Raw genomic sequence first — 22,405 nt, 5'->3', positions numbered from 1 at the left:
AGAAAGAAAGAAAGAAAGAAAGAAAGAAAGAAAGAAAGAAAGAAAGAAAGAAAGAAAAGAATAAAGGAGAGGAGAGGAGGGAAAGGGAGAGTAGAGGAACAGGGAGGGAAGAGGAAAGCAGAGAAGAAAGGGAGAAGAGGGGAGGGGGAGGGAGAGGGAGGCAGAGCAGAGAGGACAGAAGAGGAGATGAGGAGTAAAAAACAGAGATGCAGCATAAAGATACTATTCATTTTCTTTCTATATCTCATATAGGTACATGCAATTATTTCCAGGCTGGTGACACAGACTTGGAGCTTCAAAGCTGGAAGGGATCCCAGGTCTCCTGTTTGCACTTACATGTAGCACTCCCTTCTAAAACCTCACTAGGATGATGATCATCCAACCTCTTCTGTTTATATACCTCTAGTGATGGTGACCTCACTACCTCCTAAGATAGAGGAGTCTTGGTCACTTTGTACAGCTCTAATGAACATCAGGACACAAGTTGACAGAGATGGAGATGGAGGTGGATTCTAAGAGGTGGAGATGAGAAAGGAGTGAATTCCAGGCACAGGGGACAGTGAAAAGAAACTTCTGATTTCATATAAAGAGAACTGGGTAAGCAAATGAAAGAGGAAAAAGAGATGAATGAGCATCCTGAAGGCCAACCCAGCTAAGACCTGAGTTTGAATCCTACCCATGATGCAAAATAGCTGTGGTATCCTGGGCAAATCACTTAATCTCTGTCAGACTCAGGAAATTAGATTCTGAGCCAGGAGGATGCCACTGCTAACAGAAAAAGTTGGTCATGCCAACACTAGCCTTTTAAACACTGAGGACATTCTGTTCCTTCACAAGCTTAGGCAGCAGTACATTGGGACATTGAGGTTCTATCATTATTGTGCTGGAGAATAACAGCTGTAGGTTTTAAGGCTTCCTAGTAGGCGTGCTGAGATGTAATGCCCTTTAGCTGTTGAGACTTCCTGCTCCTCTGGACCTTGAGGCTCTGGTACTCAGCCAACTGGAAAGTCTTTATGCCCTTTCTGTTCCTTAGCTTGCGACACCGTGTCAATAAGGTAGCTCCAAGTATAAAGACAAAGGAAGTTTCACCCTCCTGGCACTGCAGGAGCCAGAGGAGATGGTTTGGGAAAACAGGTGATGAAGTGCCTGCTGCCTAATTTAATGCCTTGTCATTTACCTTGGATTCAGATTTAAGGAAATGTTCTTTCGCCTTACTGTGATGTCACCTGTTTAATTCTGTATGGTCTGAAGGAGATTTGGAGAAAAAATGGGTGCTTGTAAGCAGTGGTTTTGAGTAGATGGTGGACCTCAAAAGGTTCTGGCAACATGAATGTAGGAGGATGGCACTAAATAAACATGGCCTGTGCCCATGCACTGGCCTCTCACTGGTTTGAGTGGTTATTATTTTCACCCTGGACCTGATGGTGGTGATAATGATGATGATTTAGAGGGAGAGAAGACAGAAAAGCAGTATGGTTCCAATTGTGGGACAGGCAAGAGGCCTTGACAGAGGATAGGGAGGTGCTGAGATGTGTGCATCTATAAATACAGGTCTAGAAATCCCATTTTTCTTCCATTATACTAAGAGCCAGCGATAACAACAGTCCCCATTCTCAAAGATCATAGCTTCTAATGAGAGAGACATTGAGTAGATAAAAAGGTGTAGCAAGGGGAGTCATGTGTGGTGGGTGCTTTCTTCTGCCCACATGGATTATGTGTGTCCACATGGGTCTGTCTAGATATGGTTTGCAGGGAGGCAAAAAGAGATATCTCTAGCAACTTCTCCCCATATCCTTTTCTAAGGGAGACTTTGATTCCTGCCAGGAAAAAAGGTGTGGGTTTGGGGCCAGAGTCACTGCTTTACTTGGGGCAGGGTCCTGGGCTAGAGATATCTATCTGCTCCCTGAAATATTATTAGTCTAGGATCTTTAGTTTTTAGATTCAAGCCATAGGTCCTGACAGGTATTTCTTAATGGGGAAGAAAGGCCTCAAATTTTGTATCCAAGACTTAATTTCCTTCCCATCAAAGGCCAGTTCCTCAATGAACACACAAAGCAGATCAACCAGTTATCCATGTTGGTGGCACAACAGAAATCAGAGAAAGTATACATATGAAAAAATATACCAGACATTACAGACTGAAGGCGCTCTCCCATTTGGAAGAGATATCACAGCTCAACTGAGAGAATGGGGAGAGGGAGGGAAGAGGAGGAGGAGGGAGGGAAGAGGAGGAGGAGGGAGAGAGACAGACAGACATACACACACATATATCCGGATCTCATCCAAGGAGAAAATTTCCCAAAGTCCCTAGTGTAGCAAACTGGGAATGGGGACATAACTGAAGCTTTCTTTACATACTGACTTCTTCCCAGGATTTTTCCTCTCTCTTCAGGGACCTCAAGAGAGGTGGAATGGTCAGCTTCTCTCCTGAAGCTACAAACCAGAAGAATCTAGCAGGGGTGGAGAATCTGCAGCCTTGAGGCCACATGTGGCCCTCTAGGTCCTCAAGGGTGGCCCTTTGATCAAATCCCCTTAGGAATTGTTCTGTGAAGTTTGGATTCAGTTTGGATTGGATTGGATTGGAAGTTTGGACTCAGTCAAAGGGCTGTCCTTGAGGACCTAGAAGTATACATGTGGCCTCGAGGCTACAGTTCCCCACCCCTGACTAGGATCTCTCTCTTCTCCTGCTCCCACCAGCTCCAGCTGCCCCTGCCACACACACACGTGTGGGACATTGAGTAATCAATCTCCAACAGAGAGTCACAATCAATAAGCCCTTTGAGCTGGGTTATAAAGGCAAACAATAGATATATGTAGACTATCCAGATTCTTGAAGAAGGTGGCATTTGAGGTGAGTCTGGAAGTAAAGGATTCTAATAGATGGAGGTGAGAAGAGATTGCATTCTAGGAGAGGGAAAGCCAAGGCAAAGACATAGAGACAGAAGATGGAGTGCCATGTGTGAGGAACAGTAAGTAGAACAGTATAGATGGATTATATAGTTTATGGAGGGGAAGAAAGTGTAAGAAGACTGGAAAGGTAGGAAGGTGCCAAGTGGTGAAGAGCTTTAAATGCCAATATACATATACATTTAAATGCCAAACATACCTTGTCTAATTTGATATTTGAAAACCAACTATACAAGTAAAACAGATAATATGAAAGAAGATCTGGTAAAGTTAGTGGACTATAAGTTTAATATGAAGCAATAGTGTGATATGGTAGCCAAAAATACAAATTCAATCTTAGGATGCATTAAGAGAAGTATAATGCCCATAATACAGAGGGAGCTAATAATCCTGTACATCTCTGCCCATGGTCAGACTCCATCTGTAGTAACCTATTTAGTTGTGAGGCCACATTTTAGGAAGGACATTGACAAGTTAGAGCCTATCCAAAGGAGAGCATACAAGATGTGAAGTGTATGAAAACAATTTCACTCTAGGAAGGGAAGATTAATGGGTAATTTTGTAGAAAAGAACTGGTACTAGATAGTTCCTTTTACATTTACATTGGAAAATAAATTATATTTGTTAGGGTTGACTTCAAGAGGATAGAGCTAATGTTAGGGGGTGGGAGCTGCAAGGGAGCAATTTCTGGCTCAATATGCGGAAAAACCTAACAATTAAAATTGCCTCAAAATGAAATAGTCTGCCTTAAATGATAGTTAGCCTTCTACCAATGGAACTCTTCAAGCAAAGGTGGATTACTTGTTTGGAAGGTTATAGAATGGATTCCTGTTCAGGTATAAATTGGACTAAATGTCCTCTAAGTCTCCTTCAAACTCGGAGATTCCAGGATTGGTCCTTGTGGTAACCTTGTGACAACATAACTACAAGGGAGGGAAAGGGCTTGTTGACCCACTGGCAATGGGGGTAGGACAGAGAGAAGAAGGAATCATCATAGCCTAGAATCTTCCATGGTTAAGGAATTCACATTACCTTCATTTCTTGACCTGAATATGCTTCTAGCTGGAAAGCAGTTGGCGAGATAATGACATCCATCATCTACTTTATATAGTCCTGATCCTGACATCCTGTCAAAAGGTTTCCTAGGAAGTAAAGCAAGGAAGAAATGAAGCAAAAAACTCACTGAAACCAATGTTACCAGAGCAAGGGAAGTGACAATGAGGAAACATGAAGTGGATGGACGTGAGGCCTTGAGGTTAGCAGACTTGGGTTTGGGTCCCTGTTCCCACAGCTAATAGCTATATATCCAATCAATCAGCAAGCATTAAGCACCAAACATGTATCAGGCACTGTGCATCTAAGATGCTAGGGATACAAAGGCAAATAATGGAACAATCTCTATTTTTCTTAAATTTTATTTTTTCTAATTTTATTTTATTTTTAGGCAATGGAGTTAAGTGACTTGCCTAGGGTCACACAGCTAGTAAGTGTCAAGTGTTTGGTCTGAGGCCGGATTTAAACTCAGGTCCTCCTGACTTCAGGACTGGTACCTATCCATTGCGCCACCTAGCTGCCCCAATCCTTTTTTTTTTAAAGGTAGCTAGGAGGCACAGTGGATAGATCACTGGAACTGGACTCTGGAAGATCTCATTTCAAATCCAGCCTCAGATACATACTAGTTGTATAACTTTGTCACTTAACCTCTGTTTGCCTCAGTTTCTTCAACTATAAAATGGGGATAATAATAGCACCTACCTCCCAGAGTTGTAGTGAGGAGCAAATGAGATAATTTATGTTAAGTGCTTTGTAAACTTGACAGCATAAAATAAATATTAGCTACCATTATTATTTCCTCACAGGGTTCTTGTGGGGGGAAAAAAGCATGTTGTAAACCTTGAAAGGCCATAGAAATGTGAGCTCTTATTAGCTGTAATATTAACAACCATAATTATTCATGTTACCTTTAGGAAAAGCATATAGAGTGGAAAGAACATGAGCAAAAGGTATGGGTTCTAGTCCCAGTTCTGTCACTTACTAGCTATGTAACCAAAATGGCAGGTTTGTAGATCTGGGAATCAACTGCGGAAACACAATAGTTGAACTCATGAAAACTGATGAGATAGCCAAGTGATGACGTGTGGAGGAAAAACAGAAGAGGGCCCGTGACAGAGCCTTGGAGAACAGTCACAGTTAGTAGGTAAGACATGGATGAAGGTTCAGCAAATGAGACAGAAAAGGAGTAGTCAGACAGACAGGAGGAGAACCAGGAGGAGGGTAATCAACAGTGTCAAATACTGCAGAGAGGTAAAGAGAGATGCAGATTTAGAAAGGCCGTTGATTTGACAAGAGATCATGGGACTCAAGGGAAAGTGAATTGCCTCTAAAGGCAACCGTCACTCAGAAGAGTGGGAGGATGTGGACTCATAGAGATTTCAAGGCAAATGGGAAAAAATGACCATGGAGAAGGCTCAGGTTATTAATGAACTGCTTAATCAGAGACATAGGAATATTTCTACCAATAGCAATATTAAACATATATGTACCAAATAGCATAGCATCTAAATACTTAAAGAAAAGCTAAATGAATTATAGAAAGAGACAGTAAAAGTACAATAAGGGGGGAACCTCAATTTACCTATCTTAGGCCTAAAGAAATCTAACCAAAAAATAAATAAGAAAGAAGATAAGGACCTGAATAGAATTTTAGACAAGTTAGATATGATAGCTTTCTGGACAATACTGATTTGTGATAGAAAGGAATATATGTATTGTTTCAGCTGTATGTGGCATCTTCACAAAAACTGACCATGTATTAGGGCATAAATCCTCAAAATAAATACAGAAAAGTAGACACATTAAGTATATCTTTTATTCACCATAATGCAATAAAAATAACATTCAATAAAGGACCTTTGAAACAAAGATTAAAAATTAATTGGAAATTAAATAACTTGATCCTAAAAATGGGTAGGTCAAGGAACAAATTAGAGAAATAATAATTTCATTAAAGATTATGACAACAATGAGAAAACATGCCAAGATTTGTGGGATGCAACCAAAGTAGTACCTAAGGGAAATTTTATATCTTTCAACTCTTTCATCAATAAAAGACAGAAAAGGCAGATCAATGAATTAGGCATGTAATTAAAAAGAAAAACTAGAAAAACAACAGATTAACTCCCCTTCCAATTACATACCAAAATAGAAGGAGAAATTAACAAAACTGGAAGTTAGAAAAAGCACTGAATTAATAAATAAAACTGAGTTGTTTTTTTGAAAAAAAAAAGATTAACAGAATAGATAAGCCATTGGCTAATTTTATTTTAAAAAGAAAAAACCAAATTACTAGTATAAAAATGTAAAAGGTGAATTCATAACCAATGAAGAAGAAATAAAAGCAATTATTTGGGGCTCTTTTGTTCAATTATATGCCAATACATCTGACAATCTAAATGAAATGCATGAATGTTTACAGAAACATTAATTTTCCAGATTAACTGAACAGGAAATAAGATACTTAAATAACCCTCTTTTAGAAAAAGAAATTAAACTATCCATAAATGAACTCCCAAAGAGAAAAACCCCAGGACCCAATGGATTTACAACTGAATTCTACCAAGTATTTAAAGAACAATTAATTCCAATACTACATAAATTGTGAGAAAACAGATAAAGAAGGGATCCAACCAAACTGCTGATATGATGCAGATATGGTCTTGATACCTAAACCAAGGAAAGTCAAAACAGCCAAAGAAAACAATAGACCAATTTTCCTAATGAATACTGATACAAAAATTTTAATATATAAAATACACAAAGATCATCAACTATGACCAGGTTGGATTTACACCAGGAATTCAAGACTGATTCAATATTAGGAAAACCATAAATATAATTCAACATATTAATAACAAAGCCAGCAAAAATCATAGATTATTTCAGTAGATACAGAAAAAGTTTTTGATGAAATAAAATACTCATTCCTGTTCAAAACACTAGAAACCATAGGAATAAAGGGAGCTTTCCTTAAAATGGTAAGTAATACTTATCTGAAACTAGGAGCAAGCATTATTTATAATGGAGATAAACTACATTTCTAATAAGATCAGGGGGATGTCCATTTCTACCACTACTATTCAATATTATATTTGAAATGCTAGTTACAGTATTAAGACAAAAAGAAAGAAATTGAAAGAATAAGGATAGACAAAGAGGAACCGAAATTATCACTTTTGCAGGTGATATAATGATTTGTTTTGAGAACCCTAGTTGCAGGATGAAAAAATAAACCCACACAGATCATCTGCATTTCTGTATATTAACATCAAAATCTAGCAGGAAGAGAAAAAAAGAGAAACTCCATTTAAGATAACTATGGACAGCATAAAATAGAAGTGTACCTACCAAGACACACACAGGAACTAGCTATTTGAATACAATTACAAGACATTCTTCTCACAAATAAAGACAGAGCTAAATAATTGGAGATACAGTAATTGCTCTTAGATAGGCTAGGATAATGTAATAGAAATAACAATACCACCTAAATTAATTTACTTATTCAGTGCCATAATAATAAAACCTCCAAAGAATTATTTTATAGAGCTAAAAAAAATTATAAATTCATCTAAATGGACAAAAGGTCCAGAATATCAGTTAATCAATCAACATTTATTAAGTGCCTACTACATGCTAGGCATTGCTAAGCACTGGAAATAAAAAAGAGGCAAAAGACAGTCCCTATCTTCAAGTGGGGGAGACAACATGCAAACAGATATATGCAAAGAAAGTTATATACAGGATAAATAGATAATTAACAGAGGTTAGAAACTGGAATTAAGAGGAGTTGTGAAAGGTTTCCTGTAGAAGGTGGGATTTTAGTAGACTTAAAGGAAGCCAGGGAAACCAGTAGTCAGAGCAAAGGACAGAGGAGGGAGAACATTCCAGGTATGGGGACAGTGAAATAAAACGCCCTCAATGAGAGATGGAGTATCTTATTTGTGCAACAGCTGGGAGGCCAGTGTCACTGAATGGAAGAGTATGTGTTGGGGAATAAGGTGTAAGAAAGCTGGAAAAGTAGGAGGGGCCAGGTTATGAAAGGTTTTGAATGCCAAACAAAGCATTTTGTATTTGCTCCTGAAGACAACAGGAAGCCACTGGAATTTACTGAGTGAGGGTGGGTAGGTGATGTGATTAGACAAGCTTTAGGAAAATTGCTTTAATGGCTGAAGGGTGGAATTGGTTGGGGAGAGACTTGAGGCAGGCTGACTTCCCAGCAGGGTATTGTAATAATACATGAGGTGGTGAGAGCCTGCACCAGGGTAGTGGCAGTATCAGAAGAGAGAAGGAGGCATATTGGAGGTAAGCTGCAAAGGCGAAATCAATATATCTTGGCAACAGATTGGATATGGGATGGGGGGCTGCAAGAGACAATTAGGAGTTGAGGATAATGCCTAGGTTTCAAGCCTGAGGGACTGGGAGAATGGTGCCCTCTATGGTAATAAGGAAGGTAGGAAGCAGGAGAAGATTCAGAGGAAAGATAATGGTTCTGTTTTGGACATACTGAGTTTAAGATGTCTACTAAACATCCAGATTGAGATGTCTGAAAGGCATTTGGAGATGTGAGATTAGAGGTCAGCAGAAAGTTTGGGGCAGGATAAGTAGATTTAAGAATTATCAGCATAGAGATGGTCATTAAATCCCTGGTAGTTGATGAGGTCACCAAGTAAATTAGTAAAGTGGGAGAAGAGAGCTGAGGACAAAGCCCCAAGGGACACTCACAGTTAAAAGGCATACATCCCTTAAGAATGAAATGGGATAGAACACTATTGTGCTATAAAAAATAATGGAGAAGGTTCCAGAAAAGCCTGGGAAGAGCTGCATGAGCTGATGCAAAGTGAAGCGAGCAGAAGCAAGAGAACAATCTATACAATAACAGTAACATAGTGAAGAAAATCAACTTTGAAAGACTTAGAAACTCTGATCAGCACAATGGCAAACAGTAATTCCAAAGGATTCATGCATGATGAAATATGTTATCTACCTACAGATAGAGAATGGACAGACTCAGAATGCAAATTGAAGTGTATTTTCTTCTCTTTCTTTCTTCCTTTTTTTTTTCTCTTTGGACATGGGTAATGCAGGAATTTTTTTTGCATGACTATACATATTTGTAATGGGTTTTGTTTTTCTTACCTTATTGTATTTGATACGGGGAGGGTGGGTGAAGGAGAGAATTCAGAACTGAAAATAACATTGAATTTTAAAAATGGAAGTACCCTTGATTAGGGACCAGAGTGCTGATTCTAATACTTACCTCTCGTGTGACTTTGAATAAAACCCCTTGACTTCTCTGCGTCTTGGTTTCCTCATCTAGAAAAAGAGATGAACAATAATTCCTTAGCTTGGCATTCATTGTTCTTGACTTGTCTTCTAATTACCTATTTTTTTTCTTAGTCTTAACCTTGACAAACATGAACATTTATAGGAAAAAAAAGAAGATCACATATGAAACCCCATATCTCAATTACTTAGAGCTTGAATTTCTTTTTAAAAATTATATAATACATTCTATCCATTAGTTCCAAAAAAGTCCTGCATCTCTGTCTCCTTAATCTACCCCTATTTTTATACTTTTTCAAAATCAATTTCAAAAATGCCATAATGGACTTCTTTTCTTTTTCTTTTTTTGGTAGCACTATTTTCACTATTCCCTTCTCCTTTCCAAATTCCCACCTTGTTCCCATAAAAACAAAACAAAATAAAACAAAAAAACCCTTTGTACTAAATACTCCCAGAGAAGCAAATAGGATCCACACATTGGTCACACATACGCATCTTCCTTTAGTCCTCCACCTTTTTGCCAGCCAGTGGGTAGGTAGCATGATTCATCACTGGTTCTCTGGAGTCATAGCTGGTTATTGCCTTGATCAGAGCTCTGGGGTATTTCCAATTTGTTTTTCTTTATATTGTTGTAGCTATTGTATGTAACAGTTCTGCCTACTCTTCCCTTTGGGGCATGTGCAGGTGTTCTTTGCCTTCTCTTGAGGGAAAATATGGCAACTTCAAGATGCACAGATATCATCTGCCTGCTTCTGGTTAGGTAAGCATCATTGCAGGTTTGAGTCTTCCCACCCATTCTGGTTGCTGTGCTGGAGCCTACGACATGAAGTGCCAAGCCTACCGGGAGAAGAAATGGCTCCTGGATGGAGTCTCCCTTAAAGTAGCTCTTGAGGAGATAGGAAGTAACTCCCAACTCACTCCACTCAACTGTCAAATTGATCTTAAAGTGCAAGTCTGACCATGTCACCTCACCTGCTCATTCAATCAACTCCCATGGCTCCCTATTTGCCTCGAGGATCAAAAATAAAATCTTCTATTTTGTTTATAAAGCCCTCTATAACTTCTCCTCTTCCTACTTTTCCAGCCTGATACCTTACTCTTCCCCACTTCCTCCTCTAGCCCCAACATACTCTGGGATCCAGTGACACTGGCCTCTTTGTTATTCCTCTCACTGACTTTCCATTCCTGACTCTAAGCATTTTCACTGCCTAGAATTTTCTTTCTCCTTCCTCTAGCTTCCTTAGCTTCCTTTAAGCCTCAACTAAAGCCCCCTCTTCTGTAAGAAGGCTTTTCTGATCACCCTTAAAACTGGTGCCTTCTGAAGCTCTGTTGATTATTTCCAAATTATCCTGTGTATGTCTTGTACGAAGTGGTTTGCATTTTCTCTCCCCAATTATACTGTAAGCTTCTTGAGAACAGGGACCATCATTTGCCTTTCTTTGTATCCTCAGTTCTTAGCGTAGTTCTTGGCATATAATAGTTGCTAAAATAAATGCTAGTTGACTGACTGACTCCAGAATTTCTATGATTCCTTATTGCATTTTTTTGTGTGGAAATAAACTATCCATTCCATATCTGATTCACGTTTGTATATTGATTACCTTTCTTACTTTCTCCCTTCTTTGGGGAAATCCTAGACTAGAGGTCAAAGGCAATATTCTGTTATTAGCAACTTTCTCCAGGAAGCTGAGATGGGGATGAGGAGCCAATGAATGGGCAGACCTCAAAGGCAGGTAAAAGACAGGGATTGGGGCAGGTCACCAGCCCCTGTGGTCTCAGCAGAGTGGAGCCTATTAACCACTGTGCTAGATATGGTTCTTCTCATTTCACTTCTGCATTAATTCACATCAGTCTTCCCAAGTTCTTCTGGATCCATCCCTTTTGACATTTCTTCCAACATATTTTGCTGCATTTATATACCACAATTTGTCCAATCATTTCCCATTTGGTGGGTACCCACTTTGCTTCCAGGGTTTTGCTTCAATGAAGAGTTTTACTACAAAAATTTTATTTGTATGGGTGATTTCCCTCTTTCGTTCATCTCTTTGTGGTACTAGCAGTGGCATTACTTGGTCAAAAAACATGTGTAGTTTAGTGATTTGGGAGGTATAGTTCCAAATTGTTTTCCAGAATGGTTGAACCAGTTTACGTCTCTATCGAAGTTCCTGTCTTTCTACAAGCCCTCCAATAATTGTCATTTTCTGCTTTTTGTCATTTTTGCAAAATGATGGGTATGAGGCAGAACCTCAGATTTAAGAAGAATTTTTGTTGTTGTTGTTGTAATTCTTAGCAAACATTGACAAACACAAGCATTTTCATAAACAAAAGAAAATTGAAAAAGAGGATTGTATATGAAACCCTGACAACTTCTTCAACTGTGTTGGTTTACTACTTCCCACTTCATGGGTGCCCACTTTGCTTTTGGTTCTTTGCTACAGTTAAAAGTTCTACTATAGAAATTTTATATGTATGAGTGAGTTCTCTCTTTGATCTTTTTGTGGTACCCAGTGGCCCCTGGGTCAAAAGGTATGTATAGATTTGGGGGGACAGTAGTGGTTATACTACCCCATTATACATATATATATGTTCTGCTCTGGCCAAACTAAATTACTGACAGTACCCCAAATTTATTACACACTTTCCCACCTCTGAGACTTTGCTCATGCCAATCTTCTTCCCCAATCACTATCCCTGTTTATCAAAATTCATCTTCCATGACTTAATCAAAACAACCCTTTCTTTAGAATGGTAGTCCAGCATTTGATAAACACAAGAATACAAACCCCTGGGGGAAGAGTTGTTTTTTTTTTTTAAAAAAAAAGAACTGCTAAGAAGACTGGAAAACAGATGGGAAGAGATTAGGTTTAGATTAGCAACTTATACTATATAACACAGTTAAGTTTCAAATGAATAGGTGACTTAAATATAAAAGGTCATATAAAATTATAGTGTAATGAAAGGAGAAACCATTCACAACTATGACTGTGAATAGAGAGGAAGAATTCTTAACCAAAAAGGGACAGAGGTAATCATAAAAAGAAAAAATTAGCAATGTCAACTACATAAAACTTTAAAGCTTTTGCATGACCAAAACTAACACAGAGAGAAATTATTAGGGAAAAAAATCTTTGCATCCCATATCTCAAACAAATTATTAAGTCTCTCTGGGTCTCAGTGTCTTCATCTGTGAAATGGGATAGGCTAGATGGCAGCTGATGTCCATTCTAGTGCTGTGGTCTATGGTAAAAGTATGATATCCAAAATATATCAAACCAAGAGCCATTTTCTAATAGATGAGTGCTCAAAGAATTATAAATAAGTGTTGTCAGAAGAAGAAACATAAATGTTCAATAACCATAAGAAAGACTGCTCCAAAAATAGGAGAAATGGAAATTAAGGTAGCTCTGGGGCTTTCCCTTACTTTTTTTTTTTTTTTTTTTGCTTTTTGGTGAGGCAGTCCGAGTTAAGTGACTTGCCCAAGGTCACACAGCTAGTAAGTGTGAAGTATCTGAGGCTGGATTTGAACTCAGGTCCTCCTGACTCCAAGGTCAGAGCTCACCTTACATTTATTTTTAAGAAAAATATACTCTACTTCACATTTTAGTCATAAGTCTGAGAGAAATAACTTTATTTAATTTTATTAAATAAAAGAAGGGACTTCCTGGACTCAAACTATATTATAAAGCAGTAGCCATCATAACCATGTGGTATTGGGTAAGAGATTGAGAAGCACATTGAGAAAACAGGCTAGGACAAGGGAGAATCAGAATCAGTGGAACTCAATAACTCAATGTTCAATAAACCTGAAAACATAAGTTATTTAGGAAAGAACTCCATACTTGACAAAAAAAAATTCTGGGAAAACCACAAAGCAGTCTGGCAAAAGTTAGGTTTAGACCAACATCTTATACCATATTCCCCAATAAATTCAAAATGGATATATGACATTAATATTAAAGATTATGCCAAAAACAATTAGAAGAGATCATACACCTTTTGCAACTATCTTAAGAAGATGTATTCTTATTTTCTTTTCTTCATTTTTTATTATTGACTTGATTAGGGTATATCACATGTTTCCCTCTGTCTTCTATCTCACCTTTACCATTTTATGTGCTCTCCCATTCTACAGTTTAGTACCACAAAATACATTGATGCACTTGTAGTGAGGTCATGCAGTTATTAGTAGTTTTAAATTCTTCTTCTGATGATAACATTTCAGGCTTGTTTCTCACTTTTATTCAAATTCAGCTTTGATCTTATATATTTTTAGAAAAACAAAAAAACAAAAAGCAAAAATCTTCTCAATGGTCCTTTCAGTGTTTCTTGCTTTTTTTTTTAACCCATAGTTGTTTTGCTCTTTCTAAATTTCTTCCCCTTTTAAAAATCTCTAGAAGGTAATTTATTTTATTTGTGTTTTCCCATACACAAATCCTGCATTTGTGCTTATTATTTGTGTATTTATTTATCTTTCTTATGTTTTATGGTCCTAAGTATTTGTAAAGTAAATAATCTGCTCATTTTTTTTGGTAGGAATGTTAGAAATGACTGTTATAGAATGTCTTTCTTTTTGCATTGACATGAAGGCTCAAGTTTGCAGCATGTATCACTCTGGGTTGCATCCTCCGTTCCTTTGCTCTTTGAAACACTATTCCACTCTGTGATTTTCAATTGGTACCTTTGCTATTTGAATTTCCTTTCCTTTATATCTGAATGTCCTTTTCTTGGTTGCTTGTAGAATTTGTCATTTGAATTATTCAATTTAATCACTCTATGTCTTGAGAGTTGCATGATAGCTGTTTGGTTTGATTCTGTTTTCTCTTGTTTTCTTGGAAGCAATCTGTAGGTTTTTTCAGTTGGCAATTTGTTTTCTGTATTCAAAAGTTCTGGGCAGTTTTCAGGTATTGTTTCTTGCATTATGGTGGTTAGGTTTTTTTTGTCTTATTGTATTCTGGGAGAATTATGATCTGTAAGTTGTCTCTCCACATTCTGACAAAAAGAATAATATGCTTTGCATATATATATATATCATATTTTAAAAACAATATTGCTTTTCTGCTTCTTCCAGGTTGCTTTCTGCTTCAGCATTTTTATATTCCCAATCTATTGTTCTCTCACTTCCTTGGAGAGACTTAGGATTAAAGTTTTTATATTCTGCTAATTGTTTCTGTTGTATAGGCCAAGGCCATAAATTCTGTTTTTCAAGATTCCTGTTTTTCTATTGAAATATTCAGGAATATATTGCTGTGGTTTCAAGGTCTCTTGGGATTCCACAGGGCCTTCTGCCTCATCTCATAGTTCAGTTTCCTTTGTCCACTAATATTTATTTAGATATATTTGAACTTGTTTAAATGCCTTGGTGAAGGCACCTAAGAGGTACAGTGGATGGAACACTGGGCTTGGAATCAGGAAGACTCCTCTTCATGAATTCAAATCTGGCCTCAGACACTTAATAGCTGTGTGACCCTGGGCAAGGCACTTAACCCTGTTTGCCTCAGTTACTCATCTGTAAAATGAACTAGAGAAGGAAATGGCAAACCATTCCAGAATCTTTGCCAAGAAAACTCCAAATGGGGTCATAAAGAGTCAGGCATAATTGAAAAACAACTGAACAACAACAACAAAAAGCCTTTCCTTTCCAATCTTTCCTATTGATTTGTCTGCTTGTGCTGTTTTTAACTGAGCATTTTCTTCCTGAGATCTTTCGGAATTTCAGGCTTTTTTCCCCGCATTCCTTATTGCTCACATTCTGACTCTCCCCGTTTTGATGTTAGATCCCCTTATGAATAGATACAAAAGTTTTCTCAGCCTTCCCCCACAGTGGAGAATTTTCACTAGTCCCAGCCCCAACCCAAAGTGACTTAAAGGAGGTCAGAACAAGCCCCAGATGGATTCTAGTCACTTTTCCTTCATGCTTGGTACAGCTCCCACACACCTATCCCCCACCCCCACACCCCGACATACAGACATACACTTGATTCCCTCTGTTTTTTAGTCACCTGGGTGAGTGCTGCTACAACATGCTTCTGCCCTAGGCAGAGCATACATTTGCTTCCTTATACCTTCCCTCCTCCAGAAGAGGGTGGGCAGAGTTAAAGTATTCTGCTTATTGCCACAGAATGGCGAGAAAGCATCCACTATAGCCACAATGAGAATATTGTTGAGTGCATTTCAGAGTTCAAGTCTATGGGTCAAACAGTTGTTCCGGCCTGCTAGAACACTCAGGCTGGTCAGGAGAGGTGCTGCATGAACGCTTTTGGGATTGGGGATAATCTTTCTCTCATGTATATTTCTTGGTATCTTGGCTTGTGAAGACAGCTGTATTTACTTTACCTTTGCACATAATTCTTATTTGGGAGAGTTTTGAGTTCCTGAGGACTGGAGGAAATGTTTAGTCCTTCATCTTATTTGTAACATGACCTGGAAGTCTCTGCTACACTGTCTCTTGAAGGCAATGGGTCAAAGACTTGTATCCTGATCAGAAGGCTTCATCTCCACTAAGTATTTCTCCTTAAAAGAAAGGGTAAAGGTGTGTATTAGGGGATTCCATAATTATAAAAAACTTTTCAGTCTTCTTATACCTTACTCCCTGACATATACTTTTCAATCCAGTGACACGGGCTTCCTGGCTGTTACGCAGACAAGACACTGTATATTTTGGTTCTGGGCATTCTTTCTGGCTGTCCCCCATGCCTGGAATGCTCTCCCTCCTCAACTCCAGGGAGATGTATTCTTAACCAAACAAGAGATAGCAGCAATTATTAATTAATTTTATCATCTGTAATTGCCTCTATCCTTTGTTTGGTTTAGAACGGAAGCTTTTCAATTTCATGTAATCATTTCTGATTACAGATAATCAGTAATGATTACATGAAATTGTAAAGCTTCTACACAAGCAAAATTAATGCATCTAGGTTAAGAAGTGAAGGAGCTGAATGGAAAAAAATCTTTGTATCATATTTCTCACATAATAATTTGGTATCCAGATATATCGACAACTAACAGATTATCTATCTATAATATGTTTGTGTGTGTGTATACCGTGTGTACATATGTCATCCAAAGCCATTTCTTAATAGATAAATAGTCAAAGAATATGAAGAAACAGTTCTCAAAAAAACCCCATTAATAACTATTAACAACCACATGAAGAATGCTCCTAATCACTAATAAAGAAAATGTAAATCAAAACAAATCTGAGGTTTCACCTCACACCCAGCAAATTGGCAAAGATGGCGAAAAATGGAAATAGTTGATGTTGAGGGGATGTGGAAAGAGAGGCACACTAGTTCTTTGTTGGTAGAGCTATAAACTGGTACAACTATTTTGGAAAACAATTTGCAATTATGAAAATAAAGTGACTAAAATGTTCATACCTCTTGACCCAAAGATTTCATTAGTAGGCATTAAGCCCAAGGAAGACAATGATAAGAAAGTCCTCATATACTCCAAAATATTTATAGGAGCACTTTTTTTTTATAGCAAAGATCTGGAAACAAGTAGATGCTCATCAACTGAGGAATGGCTAAACAAACTGTATTGTTGTTGTTTCGTCCTGTCCAACCTTCTGTGACTCCATTTTGGGGTTTTCTTGGCAAAGATACTGGAGCAGTTTACCATTTCTCTCTCCAGATCATTTTACAGATGAAGAATTGAAGCAAACAAGGTTAAAATGACTTGGCTAGGGTCACACAGCCAGTAAATGTCTGAGGCCAGATTTGAACTCAGGAAGATGAGTCTTCCTGATTCCAAACCCTAGTGTTCTATCCACTGTACCACCAAGCTGCCCCTAGGGAAATATGATGAATTCAGAGAAGTCTCACGTGAACTGATACAGAATGAAGCAGACCAAGAAAACAATATACACAATGACTACAACAATATAAACAGAAAGAACCACCACCACAGAACAATGGAAAGTGAATGGTGCAGAATTACAAGAATAAGCATGACCTCAAAGAAGAAATATGAGAAAAGACATTCTCTCATTTCTTTGCAGAGGTGGGAGATATATAGGGTTAGAATACTGTAGACATTTTTAGACTTTTTCAATATATTGATCATTTTTGCTGATTTTCTTCTTTTTTCTTTAAAATGTATTATTTGTTATATCAGATGACTTTTTGGTAAGGGGAGGGGAGAGATTTTGTCAATGTAATAACAAAAGATATCAACAAAAATTTATTTTTAAAAAATGCAACATGGACTATTTATACTGTATTTAAATGATACATTTAGTGATTTGTAGAAGAAATATAAACAAACTGTTGTAGCCTATTCAAATGATCTCATCTTGGAGTTTTAAATTTTATGGTTAGTGATTAAGTGGAGTATATACAGCTCCAGGCAAACACAGAGGCCTGCAGAGTCCTTCTTGTTGATGTGAGATTTTATAGTACCGTAAGTACTGAGAATGACCCTACTTAAGTGAATGTAAACCTGTTCTCCAGAAGATTCCATATGTAGTCTAGGAAGGTAAAAATGTTAAATGGAAAATTCAGGACATAACTAACTTCGGTATCTTTGCTTTTGTAGACTTCATGAAGCCTGTACAGTGGGATTTTTCAAAAGTCTAATCCAAGACAATCCTGGGAAAAGCCAGACAATTTTTTTTTTTTACAAAGTCTAGACTAGGGCTGACTTTGTAGCCTTTTATGACTTGCTACAAGGCTTGCTTCTGACTGAAGGGAGACCGTGAAATCTGAGAACTGGCTGAAGGAAATGGCTGAAGGAAAAGCCGCTCTGGTGGCTACTGCTACCAACTCTGCTGGACTCTTCTACTGATTCTAGTCACTGGTGAGATCTCTAATGAGATCTCAGGATTTCCCAAACTCACACCTGAGTACGTCCCATTCAGAATATTCTTTTATCCAAAATCAGGAAGCAACACTCAACTACAGAGATGCCATGTGCTCACAGACACATGGAGGCAGGGAGGGGAACTGTAGCCAGGTGCCTCTTCTCTTTTCCTCTCCTCTCTCTTCTTCTCTCCCCTTCACTCCTCTCCCTTCCCTTCTCTTCTCTCTCTCTCTTTCTCAGACCCTCTATTCAAACAGCTGCCAAGTCCTGCCCGTTATTCCCTTTGCAACATCTCCTTCTCTCCTCAGACACTGCCATCATTTTAATGCTGGCTCTCATCACCTCATGCTGGGATTACTGCAGTAGCCTTCAGGTTAGTCTTTCTGCCTTGTCTCACCTCACTCAAATCTATCTTCCACTCAGCTATCAGTGATCTTTCTAAATTTCAGGCCTAACTATGTCACTCAACAAATTTTAGTGGCTCCCCATTACCTCCAGAATCAAATATAAAATCATTGGACTGGCTTTTAAAGCCCTTAAGTGCAGTGGATACAGTGCTGGACCTGTAGTCAGGAAGTCCTGAGTTCAGATCCAGCCTCAGACACTTCCCAGTTGTGTGATCCTGGGCAAGTCACTTAACCTCTGTTTTTGCCTCAGTTTCCTCAACTCAAATGTGGAAATAACAGAACCTACTTCCAGGGCTGTTGTGAAGATCAGTTTCCTCAATTCAAATGTGGAAATAACAGAACCTACTTCCAGGGCTGTTGTGAAGATCAAATGAGATAATAATTGTAAAGCTCCTAGCATAGTGCCTGGCACATAGTACGTACTTATTAAATGCTTGATTCCTCCCTCCCTCCCTTCCTTCTTACATTTCCAATCTTATCACACTTTACTCCCCCCTCCACATACTCTACGATCCAATGACAGTGGCCTCCTTGTTCCTCATATAAAACATTCCAACTCCTGACTATATATTTTCCCTGGAAAATGCCTGGAATTCTCTCCTTCCTTAACTCGGCCTCCTGGCTCCCCTGGCTTCTTTCAAATCTCTGCTAAAATCCCACCTGCTGCAAGAAGTCCCAGTCCCTCCTAATGCTAATGTGTCAATTATCTCCAATTTATCCTATAAACATCTTGCTTGTACGTAGGTGTCTGCAAATTTTCTCCTCCATTAGACTGTGAGCTACTTGAAGAAAGGGTATGTTTTTGTCTTTGGTTGTAATCTCAGGGCTCAGCAGAGTGCCTGGTACATAGTAAATGCCTAATAAATGCTTGTTGACTGATTAGTTGAACCCTCCCTGTAACAAAGAAAAAGTGAAGCAAAACTGACTGACAAATCAACCACATCTGACAATACATGCAACAATCTATACCGAGGAGGGATGTGTTTCATCTTCTGTTGTCTAGGTCTAAAATTGGTCAATGCAATTAATCCAGGTTCGGCTGCCATTTGTTTTCATTTGCATTATTGTAGTCATTTTCTATATTGTTCTCTGGGTCCTATATTCTATGCTCTTTACAATATCACATACATCTTCCTATCTGCCATCGTCTCCAACTGCCTACTGGATATATTTGCCTGGAGATCCCATAGGTATCTCAAACTAAACATGTCCAAAACAGAACTCATTATCTTCCTCCCAAAACCTACCCCTCCTCCCAACTTCCCTATTTCTGTCAAGAGTACGCCTATTCTTACAGACACCCAGGTTCTCAACCTCAGAGCCAGCCTCAGCTCTTCACTCTCACACTCCCCCTTCCATATATGTTGCCAAATCTTGTTGATTCTACTCCCCTCAATGGCTCTCATATCCATGCCTCTACCCATAGCATGCCTTTCATAGTCCAGGCTTTCATCACCTCTCATCAGAACCACTGCAATGTCCTACTAATTGGTCTTATTGCATTTGACTCTGTCCTTTCCAACTGATCCTCCTCATAGCTACCAAATTGATATTCCTAAAGCACCATTCTGACCATGTCTTACCTCTATTTAAGAAGCTTCCTTCAGAGGTTTCTCATTGCCTATAGGTTAAAATCCAGACCCCATCATTTGACTTCTGCATATCTTTCCAGGTTGATTACACACTACCCATCCTTATTCACTCTGTGATCCAGTCAAACTGCCATGCACAATGTTCCACCTCTGGCCTCCATGTTGGAATTCTCTTCTTTTTGGAACATTAGTTCCCTTTAAAATGCAGGTCACTTCCTTAAAAAAGTCTTTCCTGCTTCCCCAGTTGTTGCTGCTAGCCTTCTCCACCCTATCACTGAGTATTTATTTTGCAGGAATATTCTCTTCTTATCACAGAATGTTTTGCATTCTATTCCCCTGCTCCCAATAAAATATAAACTTTCTGAATGCAGAAACTGTCTCATTTTTGTATTTTTACCCCCTGTATCTAATACAAGGTTAGGTACACAGGAGGAGCTTAATAAATGTAAGCTGATTGGTTTTTCTCTGAATTACTGATTTTCATAATTTCTTTCAACACAATTGCCCATTATATTAAAAGTCAATTTGTTCAACTATTTCCCTATCAATACCTATGTTTTGTTTCTATTTTTTTATCAGAAAAGGTTCCTATGAATATGTTGCTATATATAGGATAATTATTTTTGTTATTGATCTTCTTGGGGTATAAGCTGGCTTGTGGGATCAATGGTTTAAAGGGAATGAATATTTGATGAAATTTCTTGTATAGTTACTTTTTTTTTTTTTACTATATAGAGTTAAAAAGTTCCTACACAAACAAAATTTTTAGAGCTAGAATAAGGAGGGAAACTGTCAACTGGGAAAAAAATCTATATGAAATATTTCTGATAAAAATTTTGAATATAAGATATATAGGAAAGCTGACACAAATATATAATATCAAGAGCCATTCTCCAAAAGAAAAATGATAAAAAGGACACAAATAAAAATTTTTGTAAGAATATGTGCAAATGAACAGCTATTATATAAAAGACTTCTCTATATCCCTAATAATAAGAGAACTGCAAATTAAAACAACTCTGAGGTTTCACTTCATACTCATCAAAATGATAAAAGATGGAACTATTCAGTGGTGAAGAGACTCTGGGAAGACAGACATAGTAATACACTATAGGTGCAGCTATGAATGGATTTAACTATTCTGGAAGACAATTTGGAATTGTAAAGATGAGCTGTAATATGTGTATATATATATATGTATATATATATATATAAAATTTTTCTTTGACCTTGGAGCCTTGTATTTTGACAAATAAACTTCTTAATTTTATCTGGGATTTCCCTCTGATTATGACCTCAGGATTTTATCAATATGCACTTTGTCTTTTGGTTCCAACAGTGGGTAATATTCTTTCAAAATTTTTAAAAATATGGTACAGGTTTTCTGTATTGTGAGTTACTCTTCCAGGAGCCTGTCTTAGTAGATCAATTCTCTATGCCCCATCTTCCAGGTCATTTTTAAAATATCTCTTATATTCTTCCATTATTTTCTGTTTGTTTTTTTTCCCATTGTACTTATATTTTTGGATAAGAGTCACAGGTCCTGATTTCAAATCCTGACTCTGCTACTTAACACCTGTATGACCTTGGATGTAACTTAATCTCTCTGGTGGACCTCATGAATGGAAAGTTGAGACCACATGACCTTTGGAGTTCCTTTTAGCTCTAGATGAATGAGCTTATGATAGTTGAACTTTGGAGTCCTCTATTCTTTTTTTTGAGTATTCATTGCTTTACTGAGATTTCCTAGTTTTTGTTCTAGGATAGCTATTTCACATCTCTTCCTTTGGTTCTTTTATTCGGCTTTCCAATCACTTTCAAAATCCTTGTAACTATCTGTATTCTTTTCTGGGTTTATTGCAGTATCATTCTCTTCCTCTGTAGTTTTATCTTGGGATCTCATATTCCATAGTATTTTTTTTTCATTTTGGTAGGAATTTTTCTTTGCTTACTCATTTCCTCAATCTCTTTGCTACTCCCCCTCACCTTCCTATAGGGACTTAACTCCCAAATTTTACCATATGAATAGGCAGAATGAGTCTGATAGAATCATCATTAATGGGACACTTTACTGAGATTGAATGATGAAGAGCCTTGGTGTTCATCCTCTTCACTTACAATTTATTTCTAATTTTATTTTAGCAATCATTGTAGCCACTTCTCTGAATGAGAAGCCCATAGCAAGGAATATTCATCACATGACCTGAACTGGGAATGGTAGTGGGGAGCTGATAAATGCACTGAATTATGAAGTGTTTAATCAGGGTCCCTCATGACTGTCTACCCCATCCCACCTACTACAGTTAGCTAGATTCAAACTTGGACTCAGTATCTAGTATAACCACTGACCACAGTAAG

The 22,405-nt window shown here is 37.9% G+C and overlaps 1 protein-coding gene across 3 annotated transcripts in view; it reads right to left on the bottom strand.

The window, feature by feature from the left end:
- The window catches only part of XRRA1 (X-ray radiation resistance associated 1), an 88,729-nt gene extending 79,450 nt beyond the window's left edge, over window positions 1–9,279 (bottom strand). For 2 of the 3 annotated variants that reach the window (XR_003567876.1, XM_027848334.1), the window contains exons 1-2: window positions 9,224–9,279; window positions 3,940–4,049 (exon numbers count right to left, since the gene is read on the bottom strand). Coding sequence is in view for 2 of the 3 variants with exons in the window: in XM_027848334.1 (XP_027704135.1) it covers window positions 3,940–4,049; window positions 9,224–9,279 (166 nt within the window). In the remaining variant the exon portion in view is untranslated. Of the gene's footprint in view, window positions 1–400; window positions 1,346–3,939; window positions 4,050–9,223 lie in introns of those variants that run through there. The other variant, XM_027848335.1, reaches the window with a different exon arrangement.
- Window positions 9,280–22,405: the final 13,126 nt, after the last annotated feature.

Source organism: Vombatus ursinus, unplaced genomic scaffold (assembly GCF_900497805.2).
Source record: "Vombatus ursinus unplaced genomic scaffold, bare-nosed wombat genome assembly UNPS02005659.1, whole genome shotgun sequence".
In the NCBI taxonomy this organism is placed as follows: domain Eukaryota; kingdom Metazoa; phylum Chordata; class Mammalia; order Diprotodontia; family Vombatidae; genus Vombatus; species Vombatus ursinus.
The sequence above is the reverse complement of the archived record's forward strand: the minus strand, read 5'-3'. Positions and strand labels throughout refer to the sequence as shown.